Source organism: Pipra filicauda, unplaced genomic scaffold (assembly GCF_003945595.2).
Source record: "Pipra filicauda isolate LSUMZ 115617 unplaced genomic scaffold, ASM394559v2 scaffold586_size332294_pilon, whole genome shotgun sequence".
Classification (NCBI taxonomy): Eukaryota; Metazoa; Chordata; class Aves; order Passeriformes; family Pipridae; genus Pipra; species Pipra filicauda.
Window position 1 is genome coordinate 275,656 of NW_024104738.1, and position 16,796 is coordinate 292,451.

General features: G+C 58.0%; 2 protein-coding genes across 3 annotated transcripts; one reads left to right on the plus strand and one right to left on the minus strand.

The window, feature by feature from the left end:
• Nucleotides 1-399: 399 nt before the first annotated feature.
• LSM12 (LSM12 homolog) lies at nucleotides 400-9,740 on the minus strand. Its single transcript, XM_027738900.2, has 5 exons — nucleotides 9,559-9,740; nucleotides 6,248-6,381; nucleotides 2,363-2,472; nucleotides 1,875-2,001; nucleotides 400-1,164 (listed from the first exon to the last, which is right to left on the minus strand). Exons 1-5 carry the CDS (start codon nucleotides 9,677-9,679, stop codon nucleotides 1,072-1,074), a joined length of 585 nt encoding a protein of 194 aa, XP_027594701.1. The 5' UTR covers nucleotides 9,680-9,740; the 3' UTR covers nucleotides 400-1,071.
• A 151-nt stretch (nucleotides 9,741-9,891) lies between these two features.
• Nucleotides 9,892-15,737, plus strand: G6PC3 (glucose-6-phosphatase catalytic subunit 3). Of its 2 annotated transcripts, none has more exons than XM_027738898.2 (7): nucleotides 9,892-9,990; nucleotides 10,980-11,206; nucleotides 12,051-12,166; nucleotides 12,595-12,685; nucleotides 13,361-13,479; nucleotides 13,610-13,751; nucleotides 14,516-15,737. In XM_027738898.2, the coding sequence occupies exons 1-7, from the start codon at nucleotides 9,973-9,975 to the stop codon at nucleotides 14,886-14,888; spliced, it is 1,086 nt and encodes a 361-aa protein (XP_027594699.1). In that variant the 5' UTR covers nucleotides 9,892-9,972; the 3' UTR covers nucleotides 14,889-15,737. The 2 variants fall into 2 exon arrangements, with proteins under 2 accessions (XP_027594699.1, XP_027594698.1); XM_027738897.2 differs by having other exon boundaries at nucleotides 9,911-10,011.
• Nucleotides 15,738-16,796: the final 1,059 nt, after the last annotated feature.

Below are 16,796 nucleotides of genomic sequence, written 5' to 3' on the forward strand. Positions count from 1 at the left end.
CCCACCCCCTTTCCTAAGCCCTGCCCCATCAATGACTTATTTCCTCCTAAGCCACGCCCCTTGTGCCTAATCCACGCCTCTCCATTGAAATTGACCCCCACTCCAAGGTCCGCCCCCTCGCCCTAAGCCCCACCCCCTCCATTGAGGCCCCGCCCCCTCCGTTGAGCCCCAACAGACGCCGGTGATGGTTAAAAAAATTTCGGGTTTTTATTGTTTTTTTTTTGCTAAACAAGACTAAAAAATTTTCCTTTTTTTTTCTTTTTTTTTAAATTTTTTTTTTTAATCTTTAACTCTCCTAAAGGCAGGGCTTGAATTGTTTTTTGAGTTTGATCCATTTGTTTTTTGCTTTTTTAAAAAAAAAAAATCAAACAAAAAAGGGGAGGGAGAGGATTGTGGCAAAAAAAAAATTAAAAAAATTAAAAACTAAATGAAAAAGGGCAAAAAAATTAAAAACATAAAGGAAATAAGCGGGGGGGGAACCCCAAATCCAGGTTCTGGATGATCCTGGGATGGGCGTTAGGGGGGATTTTTTGCCACAATCCTGCTAGAAGCAAATATTTAAAGAACATTTTAATATATATTCATATATATATTTAAAGATAAGAAAAATAAGACTAATTCAAGCCTTGCCCTGTGCAAACAAAATTAAAACGAGACCATGTTGGTCACGAGGGTCCCGGGTTGGCCACCGCAGTGAGCTTGTAATTTTATTTTTTGGGCGTTTTTTGGGTGGGGAGAGGGAAAGGTAGAAACTGGGAGGAAAAAAGGAAAAAAAAAAAGCCAAAAAATAAAATTAACAGAGCCTGCCCTGCTGGAGGGGAGAAAACATGGCAGAGAAAAACCAAAGTCTGTTAGTCAAGTAATGCGTGAAGAGGAGCTTTTAAATTATTCTCTTTTTCTCGTTTTTTTTTTTTTTTTTTTTTAAGTTCTTAAAGTTGGAATTTGAGTTGAGATTTTTCCCCCCCAAAAAAAAAAAAAAAAAAAGGAAATAAAAGCGTGAAGGTGCCCCCGGCGCCGCCTCCCGGGAGGGAGGGTACAACGGGGACAGGGTGATCTCATCCCGAGATGGCCTCAGGATGACAGGGACGTGTCCTTCTGTGTCTGCTGTGCTTGTGAACGCTGCAGGACCTTCTGGCTTTCCACGTCCCGGAAATGTTTCTCCACCTGCATTGGGAAGGGTGGGATGGGGGGAGAAAGAGATGTGTTTAGGGGGAAAAAAAAAAGGTGGGGACGGGATATGGGGTGGGAAGGGGCTGGAATCTACCCAGGGATGGGCCACAGGTGTCCCCAGGGATGTGACACCCTGCCAGTATAACCAGTGTCTCCAGTCCCCCCAGTCCCTATTCACTATTTAATGTATTTAAAAAAAGGGTGGGAAGGGGATCTGGGGCAGGAAGGGGATCCATGGGATGGGAAGGGATGTCCAAGAGAGGCTGGAGATCACCAGGAAGGACTGGAGACCAAACAAGGAGGAATACTGGCTGTCCCCAGGGATGTGACACCCTGCCAGTATTCCCAGTCTCCCCAGTCCCTACTCATTCTTGTGTATGTGACTCAGAAAAGGGTGGGAAGGGGATTCAGGGTGGGAAAGAGATCCACAAGAGGGGCTGGAGAGCCCCATGAGGAGCTGGAACCAACCCAGGGATGGGCTACAGGGGCCTCCAGGGATGTGACACCCTTCCAGTGTCCCCAGTCTCCCCCAACCTGTACTCACTATTTTGTGATGTGACTCAAAAAATGATGGGAAGGGGATTTGGAGCGGGAAGGCGATGCCCGGGAGGGGCTGGAGCCCACCCAGGGATGGACCACAGGTGTCCCCAGGGCTGTGACACCCTCCCAGTATTCCCAGTATCCCCAGTCCTCCCCATACTCACTATTTTCCGTACGTGACTCAGGGCGCTTCCCTCTTTGCCTTTACAGTTTTCCACCTGGTACGGAGGAGCAATAACGACTTCTTCCATCACAACTATGTTCTTCTCCTGCCATTTACAGTCTTTAATGCTGCAGGGGAGGGAAAAACGGGATCAGGGAATGCTGCCTGACCTGGGAAAGCCACCACCTGCCCTGCAGTGTCTCACTGAGGGGGAGTAAAAAGCCCCTCAGTCGCTCCAGGGTATCCAACTAGAGAGGGATGGGAGTCAAGGGGATGGGATGTGCCAGGAAGGGGCAGGGAGCAGGAAGAGAGCCATCTTCCCTCCCTGAGGATTCCATGGCTCCATCCAGCACATCCCAGGACACACATCAGCACCATTCCATGGCAAACCCAAGGGACCAAGCAATGGGAATTCCCCCCAAAAAAGGGTACGAGTGACCCCAAAACAGAGCGTGGGAGGGACTAGTGATCCCGAGGGAAGGGACTTACGTCTTATGGATAGTCTGGAAGAGCTGCTGCCCCTCCAGGGAGACACCAGCACTAATTGCATATGCCTGGCTCATCTTCTCCTCCTTCTCCGTCCGTGCTTTGTTGGCAAGCTGGGAGAACACAGGGAGAGGGAATTTGGCTGGGTGTCACCCCGGAGCTCTGAGGGGACAAAGGGACCCCCCCAGGCACAGCTCTGCCACTCCCCATTAAATCAGGATAACAACAAATGTGACATCCCCACCCTCCCACCATCCCTTCTCCGCACAATTCCAGCCTTAATTCCTTTTTTGAGGTACTGCCAGCATCCCCCTGATATTTGGGGAATGTGGGTGTCACCTTTTCACATCCCCCTATCCCTTCCCCTCGGCCTTTTTCAGAATAATTCTGGCATTTTAGGTCCAAACCACCTTCACTACTTGGTTTTCTCGGGTGATGGAGATGGGGAAGAGGAGCCTGGAATAACCATTACATTGGGAGTAAATGCTCCACACAGGAGGATGGGGAACTTTATCCCAGAGCAGTTACTCTGTTCCCAAAATAAGGACAGAATTGGTTATCTGGGAGTTGCATCCATGTGTGGGGAAGTGTGATTCCACACAGGGTCCTGGAATAAAGAAAGGAAAGCCCAATCTTGGCATCTCATGGATGTGGGAGGAGAAGGACACAGTGCGTGGAGGCAGGAGCCCTGGACCAGCCACCTTTTCCTGGGCCTTTTTCCAGCTGGAGCTGCCACAGTAGAAGAGCTACATTAGCATTGCCCCTCCTCTTCCTCCTCCTGGAACCTCCCTGCTTCCCAAGCTGGACTGGCTTCCTGTGTGAGGGGGGTTCCACCCCTTCCAAAGCCCCTCTGGATACAGAAAGCCCGAGCTCCCACTGACTGGGGACACTTTTGTGCTCTCAAGGGACAGGTGTCCCTGTCCAAGCCATCCCACGTCTTCTCTCCATGTCCAGGGAAGGAGGAGTCACTGAAGGAGCACTGGGGTGCTCCCCACGTGTTTCCCAGCCTTCCATGGAGCAAAGAAAACCTCAGGAGGGATGGGATCCTTCCTCACCCCCAGCACAAGCAGTCCCCAAAGCCTCCCACCCCGTTCCATGTGGGAATTGCTCATTCCAAGACCACCAGTCAGGCTTCCAAACTGACCACAACATTCCACAGGAATTTTCCTGCACCCCACGTCATCCCCAGCTGTCTGTGGGGATGCCACAACCCCTTGTCCATCTGGGGGGGATGCCCCAAGGCTGGAGAACTGAGATTGCCCCCAGCTCCATCACCTGTGTCAAAGCTTCCCCCCATTGAGCTGGGATGGACTGGAATTGTGGCCCTGAGCACTGGGAATCACCTCTGCCGTGCCCAGCTCAGCTCCCCAAAGCAGATACCTTTCCCAGATAGATCCCCTTCCCAGAGATCCTCTTCCCAGCCAGTAGATCCCCCTTCCCACCCAGACCCCTTCCATCCGGCAGATCACCATTCCCCAGCCTGAGATTTAGATTCACTTTATCCAAAGCCTCTCTCTTTCCCAGGCCTTGGGATGCTCTTCCAGCAGCTGCGGCATCCAGATTTGGGATTTGAGAACAGCCCTGGTAAGAGGCCACCGGGGGAAGACTGGAAACACCAGAGAGGTGAGGATGAAGAGCTGCCAGCCTGGGCAGCATCCCAGCATTTCCATCAGGATCCATCCCTGTGCTCCTCATCTCCCTACCCATCCATGTTTCCCAACAAAAAACAGATCAGAACCACCAAGCTCTCCAGCCTTCTGGATTCAAGCATTCCAAGGAATCCCAGTATTCCCCCTGCAGGGAGCATCTCCGGGGCTGCTGGAAAAGCTGGAATAGGGACACACACCTTGTGTGAGGTGGAATGAATGGATGAGTCACTTCCCTGCTCCCTCTGGATGAATGACGGGAATACGCAGCAGGAGGCACAAGGAGAGGGTGAGGGCCACCAAGGGCCATTCCAGGGCCTCCCAAAGCCGGAATGGCCCCTTATCCCACTCAGGTGCCAAGCACAGCTTGGGGGATCACCTCCCACCACTGCCCCCCATCCCTTTCCAACAGGGGTTCTGGATCCTGTTGTTTTCCAAGCCTTTGCTCCCAACACTCTCTCTCCACTGAGAACCAGGCGAGGTTCTCTGCTTCCTCTCTCGGGCCTTCCAGAGGAGCACCTGGAGCACCACAATTCCCATTGTGCCAACACACAAAACACCACCATCTAGACCCCCAAACGCCAAAATCCAGACCCCAAATTCTGAAATCTTCTCCCAGTACAACCAGAATCAGCCATCCATACTCCAATCCTGCAGCAACACCAGATGCTTGTGCATCCATGGGGAAGGAAACGTGGGGTCAGAGCCTCTCAGAACCCCTCTCCTGCCATTGGATTGGGAACATGGACATTCCAGTGGCTGGAAAACGACCATCCATTACTTCCCCACAATTATGTGGATGCTGGAAAAGACCAGAGTGTTGGAATTCCTGAGGGGTTTCCCCTTGGGCTGCGCTCCCAGTGATGCCAGTGACAGTCAACAGTCACATCTTGATAACAGCTGTGTCACCCGAGACCTCCTCCGATATGTTAATCTAACCCTAATCCATCGGGAAGGGACGGACACCCGGTTGGTGCCATCTGTGTGACACCAACCACCGGGAGAAGTGTCCCTGTGGGATGAGGAGGTGACAGCTGAGACCCCTACAGCCAGGCCCCACACCTAGACTCATCCCAGCACCGAGGGCTTGGGGTCACCTTCCCTTTCTCTGACAGCACTGCTGGGAATCAGCAGCGATCCCATTCCAGGGATTCCTCAAAATCCACATGTGCTTTGTCCCTCCTGTCTGCTGTGCCACCACTCAGCTTCATCCAGGCCCCAAACACCATCACTTAGAGCCAAACTGCCAGAATCCAGGCCCAAAAATACCAGAATATCCAGGTCCCAGAATACTGTCATCTGGACCCCAAATGCCAAAATCAAGGCCCCAGAATGCCATCATCTTAGACACAAAATACCAAAATCCAGGCCCCAAAGCACCAAAAATCCAGACCCAAAATGTCCAAAATCTAGACACAAGTCACCCAAAGTCCAGAGCCCCAAAATACCAAAATCCGGGCCCCAAAACCACCCAAAATCCAGATCTGTAACACCAAAATCCAGGCCCCAAACCCACCCAAAATCCAGATCCAAAATGCCCAAAATCCAGGTCCCAAAACTATCAAAATTCAGGCCCCAAAACCACCAAAATCCAGAGCCTAAACCCACCAAAATCCAGACCCAAAATACCCAAAATCCAGGGCCCAAAATGGCTAAAATCCAAATCCAAAATGCCCAAAAGCCAGGGCCTAAACTGCCAAAATCCAGGGCCAATTGTCCCAAAATCCAGACCCTAAGCCCACCAAAATCCAAACCCATCAAAATCCAGGGCCTAAACCCGACAAAACTGAGACCCAAAGCCAACAAAATCCAGATGCAAAATGCCCAAAATCTTGGTCCTAAAGTGCCAAAATGCAGTCTCAAAACCCACCAAAATCCAGGTCCCAAAACATCCAAAATCCAGATCTAGAATCCCCAATATCCAGGTCGCAAACCCACCCAAAATCCAAACCCCAAATCCCCAAACCCAGACCCCAAATCCCCAAACCCAGATCCCAAATCCCCAAACCCAGATCCCAAATCCCCAAACCCAGATCCCAAATCCCCAAACCCAGATCCCAAATCCCCAAACCCAGATCCAAAATCCCCAAACCCAGATCCAAAATCCCCAAACCCAGATCCAAAATCCCCAAACCCAGACCCAAAATAGAACTATGGGCAGTTGCGATGGAAGCAGGTGAGTTCCAGCGCCCAATCCCCCCCCGATCCCAGCAGGAGGAGGGAATTCCCAGTGCCCCCCTACCTTGCTGACGTTCAGGGAAGCTAAGGGGGGAGGCGTTTCCGTGTGGTCATTGATTATTTCCACTTCTGACACATACTGTAAGTTTACGAGCAGGATGTCTGCGTGGTTGGGCTTCCCACTGGACGAAGGGCATTCTGGAAGGGGGAAAATTAAGGAAAACGAATCCAGAGGGAGGTATTTATGGGCTTGACACAGCCCAGGAGCAAACCAGGAGAAGGTTTGGTTGCCAGTGAGTTCCTCCACTCCCGTGTCCCTGCCCAGCCAAGCTTGGGGTCATCCATGATCCCAGGAAAGCCACAAGTCTCTTTCTGGGGTTACTTAATGCTGATCCCAGTTTTCCTGACTCCAGATTGAGTTTTCCAGCCCTACCCAGCACAGCCCAGTCACTGGTTTGAACCAGCACCACCAAATCTGCACTTTTTACACCAGAGTATTTCCTCTGGCAAGAAGTGGCTCAGCCAGAGGAGCATTCCCTCACCTAGATGGAAAAGAATTCCCAGGAAAGGCCTCCTTGCCCTCACGCACGAGGTTGGTATCACTGTTGCAAATACCCCCACCCCCTTCCAGAACTGACAATTCATGGACTGCACGGATTTCTGCACTATCTGTTCTCATGAGGATGGACAGAGTAGGGAGCACAGCATGGAGACCCTCTTCCATGCCAACACCATCTCCTCATGGAAGAGATCCTTGTGGAAGTCCCAGTTCCTCTCTCCCAGCCCCCCGTGAGCCCAAGGTGGAGCCCTCCCTAAAAAATGCCATTCAATAATGATGAGAAAGCAAGGGATGCCAGGGAATTCCTTCACAGAATTCCGGTCTCTTCCTTCAGGAGGATGAGCTGGAGCATCCCAGCTTTGGCATGAGGAAGAGCCAGGCTCAGGGAAAAGCCAGAAGGGGAGCACTCAGTCCCCTCTGGAGCAGACCAGCAGCACTGAGACACCTGTTGGAAATCCTCTTGGATTTTCCTGCTGCCCCCAGTGGCATCTGGGAGCTCCTCCAACTCCAACCACATCCCAGGCACCCAGGGAGGCTTTTCCCATCGTGTTTAGCTTCTGCCACAAACCCCTCTCCCTGCCCCTCGTTCCCTCTGGAACTCACCCTTGGGCTCCCAGAACTCCAACCCCAGACCCAGGGCTGAGAACCCCCTTTTCCTTCTCTCCACGGTCCCTCCACAGTTTTCCAACAGCCCTTGGCTTTTCCCATTCCTTGCAGATTCCAAACAAAAGCATATACAAATACATATACATTGGGGGGCCCAGAGCACCCCCAAACCCCCTCATCTCCTTCACTTCCCAAGGTCTTCTCCCAGCACACTGGAGAGTCCACTTGTGTCCCCAAATCCCCCCTACACCCCCCTGCAGCCCCCAACCCTCAGACCTCATTCTGACTCCCCTTAAATCCCCCACAGGGGTCTCTTGACCCCCTTCCTATGGGATCCCACCCCTCCAGGCCTCCCCCATCCTCCCTGGACCCCCCCAGGCCCTGCCCACCACACAGGACCCCTCTGTGCCCTCTCTGCACCCTAAAATAGGTCCCCAACCCCTTCCAGGAACCCCCCAGGGTTCCAAAATCTGCCCCCTCTCAAGACCTCCCTCCTCCTCCCTGAACTCCACAGGGTGCCCCTGTCCCCCCAAAAACCCCTCCAGCCCTGTGGGAAACCCCCGATCCCAGGTCCTTATGGAGCTACACCCCCACCAAATCCCCTACAGGGATCCCCCAGAACCCTCCTACATGGCACCCACCCCCTCAAAACCCCATTGGAGGGCTCCCCAATAACCCCATTCTGGAGCTCCTGAGTCCCCCGAAACCTCCCTATAAGGCACTCCCACCCAGTAACTTCACTAAAGGGCTCCTCACTCCCTCCAAAACTACCCTACAGGGTGCCCCATTCCCCCAAAAAACCTCTATAGGACACCCCACTTTGCCCTAATAAGCCCACTAAAGGGTTCCCCACTCTCTCCTATTCACCCCACTAAAGGGCTCCTCCAAAACCAGCCCACTTCCCCCCCAAACCTCTTTATAGGGCATCCTCTTGCCCCCCCATTTACCCCAATAGAGGGCACCTCACTTCACCCCAAAAAACCCTATAGGACACCTCACTCCCCCACTCACCCCAATACAGGGTTCCTCACTTCCCCCAACCACCTCAATACAAGGCTCTTCACTCCTCCCCAAAACCTCTCTTGGGCACCTTCTTGCCCTCTCCTTCACCCCAATACCGGGCTCCCCAGTGCCCCCCAAAAAACTCTATGGGGCACCCCCTTGCCCCCTCTTAACCCCAATATAGGGCTCCTCACACCGCTCCATTCACCCTAGTACAGGGTTCCTCACTCGCCCTCAAAAAACCCTCCCTATATGGTGCCTCCCCCAATAACCTCACAGTGGCTCTTCACTCTCCCCCAAAACCTCCCAACCCCATTCATCCCAATACAGGACACCTCATTCCCCCTCAAAAAACTCTATAGGGCACACCACCCCCCACTCACCCCAATGCAGGGCTCCCCAATTCCCCTACCCAAAAAAACCCCTATAGGACACCACATTCACTCCATTCACCCCAATACAGGACACCTCATTCCCCCTCAAAAACCTCTCTATAGGGCACTCCCTTTCCCTTCCTTCCCCCCAATACAGGGCTTCTCATTCCCCCCACTCACTCCAATCCAATGCTCTTCACTCCCCCCCAAAACCTCTCTATAGGGCATCCCCTTTCCCTTCCTTCACTCCAACACAGATCACCCCACTCCCTCCCCAAAAAACCCTATAGGACACCCTGTTCCCCCATTCACCCCAAAACCGGGCTCCTCACTCCCCTCCAACCACACCAATACAAGGCTCTTCACTCCCCCCAAAATCCTCTCTAGAGGGCACCCCCTTTCCCTCCCTTCACCCCAAAACAGGGCTCCTTACACCCCCCCATTCACCTCAATACAAGGCTCCTCACTTCCCCCAAAAAACCCTATAGGACATCCCCCACTCCCCCCATTCACCCCAAATCAGGGCTCCTCACACTCCCCCATTCGCCCCAATAAGAGACTTCCCACTCCCCCCCCAAATCCCCCTGTAGGGCACCCCCTTCACCCCAATACAGCGCTCCCCACTCCCTCCTCGGGGGTCTCCCCGCTCCCCCCCAAACCCCTCCCCGGCGCCGCCCATCTCGATCCCCTCAGACCCTCATCCCTTCCCTCCCCTTTCCCCTCCCTCTCTCCCTCACCGCCCCCCCCCCATCATATCGGGCGGGCCGCAGAGGCCCGGGCGGGCCGCGGCGGGGGCCCGGGGACCACCGGGACGAAACACAGGCGGGCGGATACTGAGCGCCAGCATCTTGCTGGGGTAGTCGAAGGCGACGACCTCGCCCTGGAGGCGCTGCTCCTGGCAGGTGCGGCAGGACACCTGGCTGCCCACGCTGAAGTACTCGCCCGGCGCCGCCATCTTGTCCGCCCGCAGCGCCCGCGGCTCCGCTCGCCTCGGCCCAGGCGCGGCGGGGGGCGGGGCCGCCTCGGCGGCGAGGGCGGGGATTGGCGCTCCGCCCCGCCGATCTGCTCCGCCCCGCCTCGTGATTGGTCGAGCACCCGCGGGGTCTCGTCCCCCTTCCCCCGCGCCTGGCGGGGTTTGGCCCGCCCGCGCCGCCGTCAGCGCGCGGTGCCGCGGGGGGCGTCGGGAGTTGTAGGCGGAAGAGGGGCTGTGAGAGCAACGGGAGGGACGGTTTGGGGGGTTCCCCCGACATGGAGACCCCCCCGCAGGTACCGCCCGACCGCACCGGGGTGAGCGGGGAGCGGCGAGGAGCGCGGCAGGGCGTCTCAGAGGGTCACGCGGGCAATGGGAGGTCGCGGGTCTGGAGTGAGAGGGACCCCAGGGAGGCCTCGGGCCTGAGAGGCCAAGGGAGGCCCGAGGAGACCCCGAGTCTGATCCAGGGAGACCCCAGAGAGGCCTCGGGGAAATCTCGGGGTCTGAGCCAGGGAGAGCCCTGGGAGGGTCCAGGCCTGAGACCACAGGGAAACCCCAAAGGGAGCCCAGAGAGATCTGGCACCTGCTTTAGGGAGACCCCAAAGAGATCCCAGAGAGCCCCTAGGAAGACCCTGGTCTTGCTCCAGGAAGACCTCAAGGAGTTTCCCTGCTTGAGACCACAGACAGACCCCAAAGAGACCCCAGGTCAGCTCCAGGGAAGTCTCAGGGGACATCCCAGTCCTCCTCCAGAGAGACCCCCAAAGGGATCCCAGGGAAGCCCAGGATCTGCTTTAGAGAGACCCCAGGGAAACCCCAAAGAGTCCCCAGGTTGGCTCCAGGGAAGACCCCAGGGAGACCCCGGGCCTGCTCCAGAATGACCCTAAGGAACTTTCCAAGGGAAGACCCCAAGGAGTCCCCAGGGAGGTCAGGGCTCTTTGGAGCAACCTGGCTGCTCCAGCAATTCCCACAGGGATTCCCCCAGGATCCTGCCCTGGCCCCCATCCCTGACTCCCAGCTCTGCTCTGCTGGGACCCCCCAAGCAGAAGTTTGGAAGTCCCTTGTGGGCAAACTTCAGGTGGTGAATGACTCCCTGGATTCTTGCTAAGGCATCCCTTGGGATCCAGCCACCTCCCGGGCCCTTCACAAGACATCCCATCCCTCAGGATCCAGCCACCTCCCACCCCCTTCCCAAGGGATTCCCTCAGGATCCAGCCACCTCCCAGCCCCTTCCCAGGGGGATTCCCAAGGGATCTGTGCCCAGCTGACCTCTGTCCCCATGTGCCAGCCGGGTGCCATGGATGCCCTGCACGAGGCCGGGATCTGGGCAGCCCTGGCCCTGCAGGCCGGGCCGCCCTGGCTGGAGCAGTTCTGGGTCTACCTGACATCCCACTTCGATCCCAAATCCATCTACACCTTCTGCTTCCCGCTGGCCCACGGGCTGGATGCCCGGGTGGGGCTTATGGTGCTCTGGATCGGGCTCGTGGCCGAGTGGCTCAACGTGGTCCTCAAATGGTGAGGGGGTGGCACTGGGGGTGGCACTGGGGGTGGCACTGGCATGGGGACACAGCTCAGGGAAACTCCCGGAGTTCTGGGCACAGACTCCCTGCAGCATTCCGCAGGGTCACCCGAGCTGCCCCAGGCATCTGCCAGGAATCCCTGGCAGAGAAAACCCCGGGAGGCATCAGGACTGCCAGGGATCCTGCTCTTCTGCTGTGGCTCCATCCCTGGCAATCCCAGGATGAGTGGCAGGGATCCTGCCCTCATGGGCCACCTGGGATGGGTGCAGGAATCCTGCCCTCCCACCGTGGATATATCCCTGGAAATCCCGGGAAGAGTGGCAGGGATCCTGCCCTCCTGCTGTGGCTCCATCCCTGGTAATCCTGGGATGAATGGCAGCCCTCCTGCTGGGGCTTTGTCCCTGGAAATCCCAGAATGGTTGGCAGTGATTCTGCCCTCCCAAATCCCCAGATACCATGGGATGGGTGGCAGGGATTCTGCCCTTTCCAATCCTCTGGGATGGGTGGCAGGGATCCTGCCCTCCTGCTGTGGCTCCATGCTGGGTTCCCCTGGAATGGGTGCAGGGATCCTGCCCTCATGGATCCCCCAGGATGGGTGCAGGAATCCTGCCATCCCACTCTGGCTTCATCCCTGGAAATCCCAGAATGGTTGGCAGTGATTCTGTCTTCCCAAATCCCCAATACCATGGAATAGGTGGCAGGGATCCTGCCTTTCCCGGTCTTCTGGGGTGGGTAGCAGGGATTGTGCCCTCATGGATCCCCCAGGATGGGTGCAGGGATCCTGCCCTCCTGGATCCCCTGGGATGGGTGGGAAGGCTCCGTGTTTTCCATCCCTCAAGGTTCCTGTTTGGGGAACGCCCATACTGGTGGATCCATGAGTCCGGGTTGTTCTCCCAGGAGGAGCTGGAGAAGTTACCACTGCGCCAGTTCCCGGTCACCTGTGAAACGGGACCAGGTGAGTCACAAGTGAAGCCTTCATGTGTCCCGGACAACCCGGTGATCCCTGGGGAGGAGCCACAGGAGCCAGGAGGCTCCACCCCTGCAGGAATGCCGGGCTGGAAGCGGGAAAAGCCGTTCCTCAGCCAGGAAATATGAGGGAGCAGCAGGGAGCGGGTCCGACGCCGCCGGCGCTGGCACAGCCCTGCGGCACCAACGGCTCCGGGGCCAGGAAACCCACGGGAGAGTCTGGGAATGTCACTGCTACACCTGGGCTCCCTGTAAACGTGCCTGGAGTTTCGGGCACCGGCTCCATCCCCATCCCTGAGCCTCCAGGCCCAGCCAGGAGGGATCCCTGGGTGCAGGCAGGGTTAGGCTCAACATTCCCAGCTCTCATCCCGCTGGGACAAGCTTCCCCCGACCCTCCATGTGCTTCCCCCCACCCAGGGAGCCCCTCAGGCCACTGCATGATCCCCGGGGCGGCCCTGTGGCCACTTGTCACCGCACTGACAGCTGAGGTGGCCCGGAGCACTCGCAGGTGAGTCTGAGATGGGCAGCGCCTGGAAGCTTCCAGAGCACCTGTGGGAAGAGGGGATAGGATGTGGCACCCCTCCTTGGCAGGCAGCACCCATGGGAGATAGGCAGGATGAGTCCTGGGATGGGGAAACTGTCGCTTGGAAGTTTCCAGAGCACCTGTGGGAAGAGGGAGGTGGGATGTGGGACCTTTCTTAAGTGGGCATGGTGAGTCTGGGATGGGGAAACCAGAGCTTGGAAGCTTCCAGAGCACCTTTGGGAAGAGGGAGGTGGGCCGGATGAGTCCTAAGATGGGGAAAGCAATGCTTGGAAGCTTCCAGAGCACCTGTGGGAAGAGGAGATAGGATGTGGGACCCCTCCTTGGTGGCAGGGGGAGTCTGGGATGGGCAGTGCTTGGAAGCTTCCAGAGCACCTTTGGGAAGAGGCGGGTGGGATGTGGGACCCCTCCTCAGCAGGGGGTGAGTAGGATCCCTTCCCCTCCCAGCAGGGCAGCTCCAGGGGGACACATGTCCTGGCAGCTCAGGAAGAGGCTGTGAGACCCCCCCCTAACATTTTTTCTTGCCTTCTTCACCTCTGCTTCACCCATTCCTGCTGCTCGGTGGGATCAGTCCTGCCCTGCCTGGCCAGAGCAGGAGCCAGGGGCTGCCTCCCTCCATCACTGACCCCGGTTCCCTTCCAGCCGGGTGCTGAGGCTGATCCCTTTCCTTGCCTACATCCTCTTCCTGGTGGCCATGGGGCTCTCCCGGATCTTTGTCCTGGCCCACTTCCCCCACCAGGTGGTCACCGGCATCCTGGCAGGTGAGGGGAGTGGGGGGCACACATATCCCAACACCCCATCCTGGCTCAGGGTGTTGGGGGCACCTTCCCCTTCCCTCGAGCCCCTTTCCCAGTCCATCCCAGTCCCAAACCTGCCTGTCCCCTGTGCCAGGGTCGGCGCTGGGCTGGGGGCTGCAGCGCTGCCCCCCCAACTTCCGCGTGTTCCGGTTCTTCGTGGCGGTGGCTGTGGTACTGATGCTGAGTGCGCTGGCCCTGCACAGCCTGGCCACGGCTGCTGGCATCGACCTCGACTGGTGAGCGCCCAGGGAGGATGGGGGATATCCCCAGGGATCAGTGTTCCAGGGTGGAGGGGGGTATCCCCAGGGATGAGCCCCTCAGGGTGGCAGGGTGTATCCCCAGGTTCAGCCTTCCAGGGTGGAAGGGGGTATCCCCAGGGATCAGCCCCTCCAGGTGAAGGGTGGTTATCCCCGGGGATCTGTTCCCAGGCTATTGTGGGGAACAGCCCCAGGGATCTGCCTCCAGACCATTTTGGGATGGGACTAACTGCAGGGATCTGCCCCCTACACAGTTTTTGGGAGGTGTTGGGGGGAACAGCCCCAGGGATCTGCCCCAGACCATTTGGGGAGGGGGCTACACAGAGATCTCCTCTGAGACTGTTTTTGGGATGTGTGTGGGGGTACTAACCCCAGGAATCTACCCCCAGGCTGTTCTTTGGGGAGTACTATACCCAGGGATCTGCCCCCAGACTATTTTGGGATGGGAGTAACCCCAGGGATCTGCCCCCTACACTCTTTTTGGGAGGTGGGGGGTGGTCCTATCCCCAGGGATCAGCCCCCTACACTCTTTTTGGGAGGTGGGGGGTGGTCCTATCCCCAGGGATCAGCCCCCAGACATCTGGGGATGGGGGGGGGTGCTATCCCTAGGGATCTGCCCCCCAGACTGTCAGGATCCACTCTGACCTACCCCCAACTCATTTGAGGAGGGGGCTACCCCAAAGACCTACCCCCAGCCCCTTTTTGGGGTGGGGGGAACACCAACCGCGGAGCCCCCCCCGCAGGTCCCTCCGCCTGGCCAGCGCCTGGTGCTCGGACCCGGCGTGGCTGCGGCCAGACACGCGGCCCTTCGCCTCGCTGTGCCGGGTGGTGGGCAGTGCCCTGGGGCTGGCCCTGGCCGCCGAGACCCCCCTGCGCCGCCGGGACGAGGACCAGCTCCTGGATGGCCGCCTGCGGGTGGCGAGCACGGTGCTGGCCCTGCTGGCCCTGCAGCTGGTGCACAGGCTGCCCAGGCCCTCGGACGCGGCCGCCCTGTACAGGCACGTGGTCGTGCACTACGCGGCCGGGCCCTTCCTGGTGGTCTCCGTCCTGCCCCGGTTCGTCATCGCCCTCAGGAACTTCCTGGAGCCCTCCCAAGTCCCCCCCCACACCAATTAGGAGGCCTCCGCCCTTGTTCTGGCTTGTTCTCGGCCTCATAGAGTAGGGGGATCCCTGACCTGCCCCGGCTCATCTGAGAGTCCCCCCCACTGAGTAGGGGGGTGCCCACTCCCTGCCCTGGCTCATCCTCAGCTGCGCCCAGGGTCCCCCCTCCTGCCCTGGCTCATCTTCACCTTCACCTGCCCCCGGGGACCCCTCAGACTGAGGAGGGGAGTCCCTGCTCATCCTCACCTGCCCCCAGGGACCCCCCACACTGAGTAGGGATCCCCCTCCTGTCACGGTTCATCTTCACCCTCACCTGCCCCGGGGCCCCCCCAGTGCAGATTAGGGGGGTCCCTGCACCTCTCCCAGCTCATCCTCACCTTCACCCGCCCCCTGGGACCCCTCACTAAGTAGGGGGTCCCGGCTCATCCTCACTCGTCCCCAGGGACCACCCCCCCACCGATTTGGGGAGTCCCCGCCCCCTCCCGCTGATTCCCACCCCCCGTCCCGGCTCTGCCCTTTGCTGTGCCCATCGCCGGTGGCTTCAGGCCAGGGGAACCCCTCCAGGCCCCCCCAGTTGTTGCACTAACAGCCCTGTCCCCCCTCCCCCGGGCAGCAGGACCCCCCCGGGGGGGCAGAGCTGGGGGTGCCCCGTGCCCAGCAGGTCTGGGGACACAGCATAGGGACAGCCCCAGCCCGGGGGTCACTGACCTGCCACCCCCCTACCTCCAGCTGCCCCAGTTCTCCCAGTTCTCCCCTCTCTGGAGCAGGGATGGGACCCCCCCCCCCCAACGCCGGGAGCCCCCCTTATACCACCGGAGGCGGGGGGGTCACCTCGTTTCTTACCAAATAAAGCACCAAAACCAACCCACCGGGCTGAGTCCTGCAAAGACGGGGCGCACAGGCAGAGCTAGGGGGTCCCAGGGCAGGGCTGGGAGGGGGACAGAGCCCCCCCAGCCACAGTGGGGGGGGGGACAGGGACGGACAGAGCCCCTCCAGACACGCTGGGGGGGACACGGTGGTCCCCTCCCTGCACCAGTTGCTGTAGGTGGGGAAACCGAGGCACAAGGGGACACCAGGAAGCCTTGGGGACACCAAGGGATGGGAACAGGGACACGGGGACCCTCCCCACCCCCCAAAGGCAGTGGGGGCCGGCGGGTATTGCCAGAAACAGTTTATTTATACAAGGACGAACATCGGTGACATCTTACAAAATACTGAACCGAGACCCAGAGCGAGCGTGAGCGGGGGGTGGGACGGACAGCAACCGAGGGGGGGACACGGGGGGACACACGGGGGTAGAGGGGACACCAGCCCAAAGCAAGCCGGGCACACTGCTGGGGGGCCGGCACCCCCTTCCCCCCATCCCGGGGGTGTTTCTCCTTCCCGGGATGGGGATCTGGGACCCCCCCCCACCACCACACACGGGGTGTCCCCAACACTGGGGACACCTACACTGGGGTCCTCACAATGACACCCCTCCCTTCCTCACCCTAAACCGGGGTTCTTTCCCCCCCACCCAGGGTTAGGAGAGGTGACCAAGGACATGCTCATCCCTCTGTCCTAAGTTGGGGACCCCCCCAAATTCCCATCACCCCCAAAATAACCTACAACGTGCTGTCCCTGTCCCCGCCCCTCCACCCCCCCATTAAAAAAATACTATTAAATAATCCATCTGTAATAAAATTATATCCCTTTTTAGGGGGGTGGTTGGGTAGTTTTCTCTCTTTTAAAGCTAAAATTGCTCCGAGGCCCCTCTGGCTGGTGATAAAACTGGAAAATTAAGTGGTTTTTTCTCTTTTTTTGTGTCTCTTTTTTTTTTTCCTCCTCTAAGAACAAATTTGATCCCAACGAAGGGGTGACAAAGGGATGGGGGGACACACACAGAGCTCGGCCCTTTGTCTCGTGTCCCTGTCCCAAATGGGG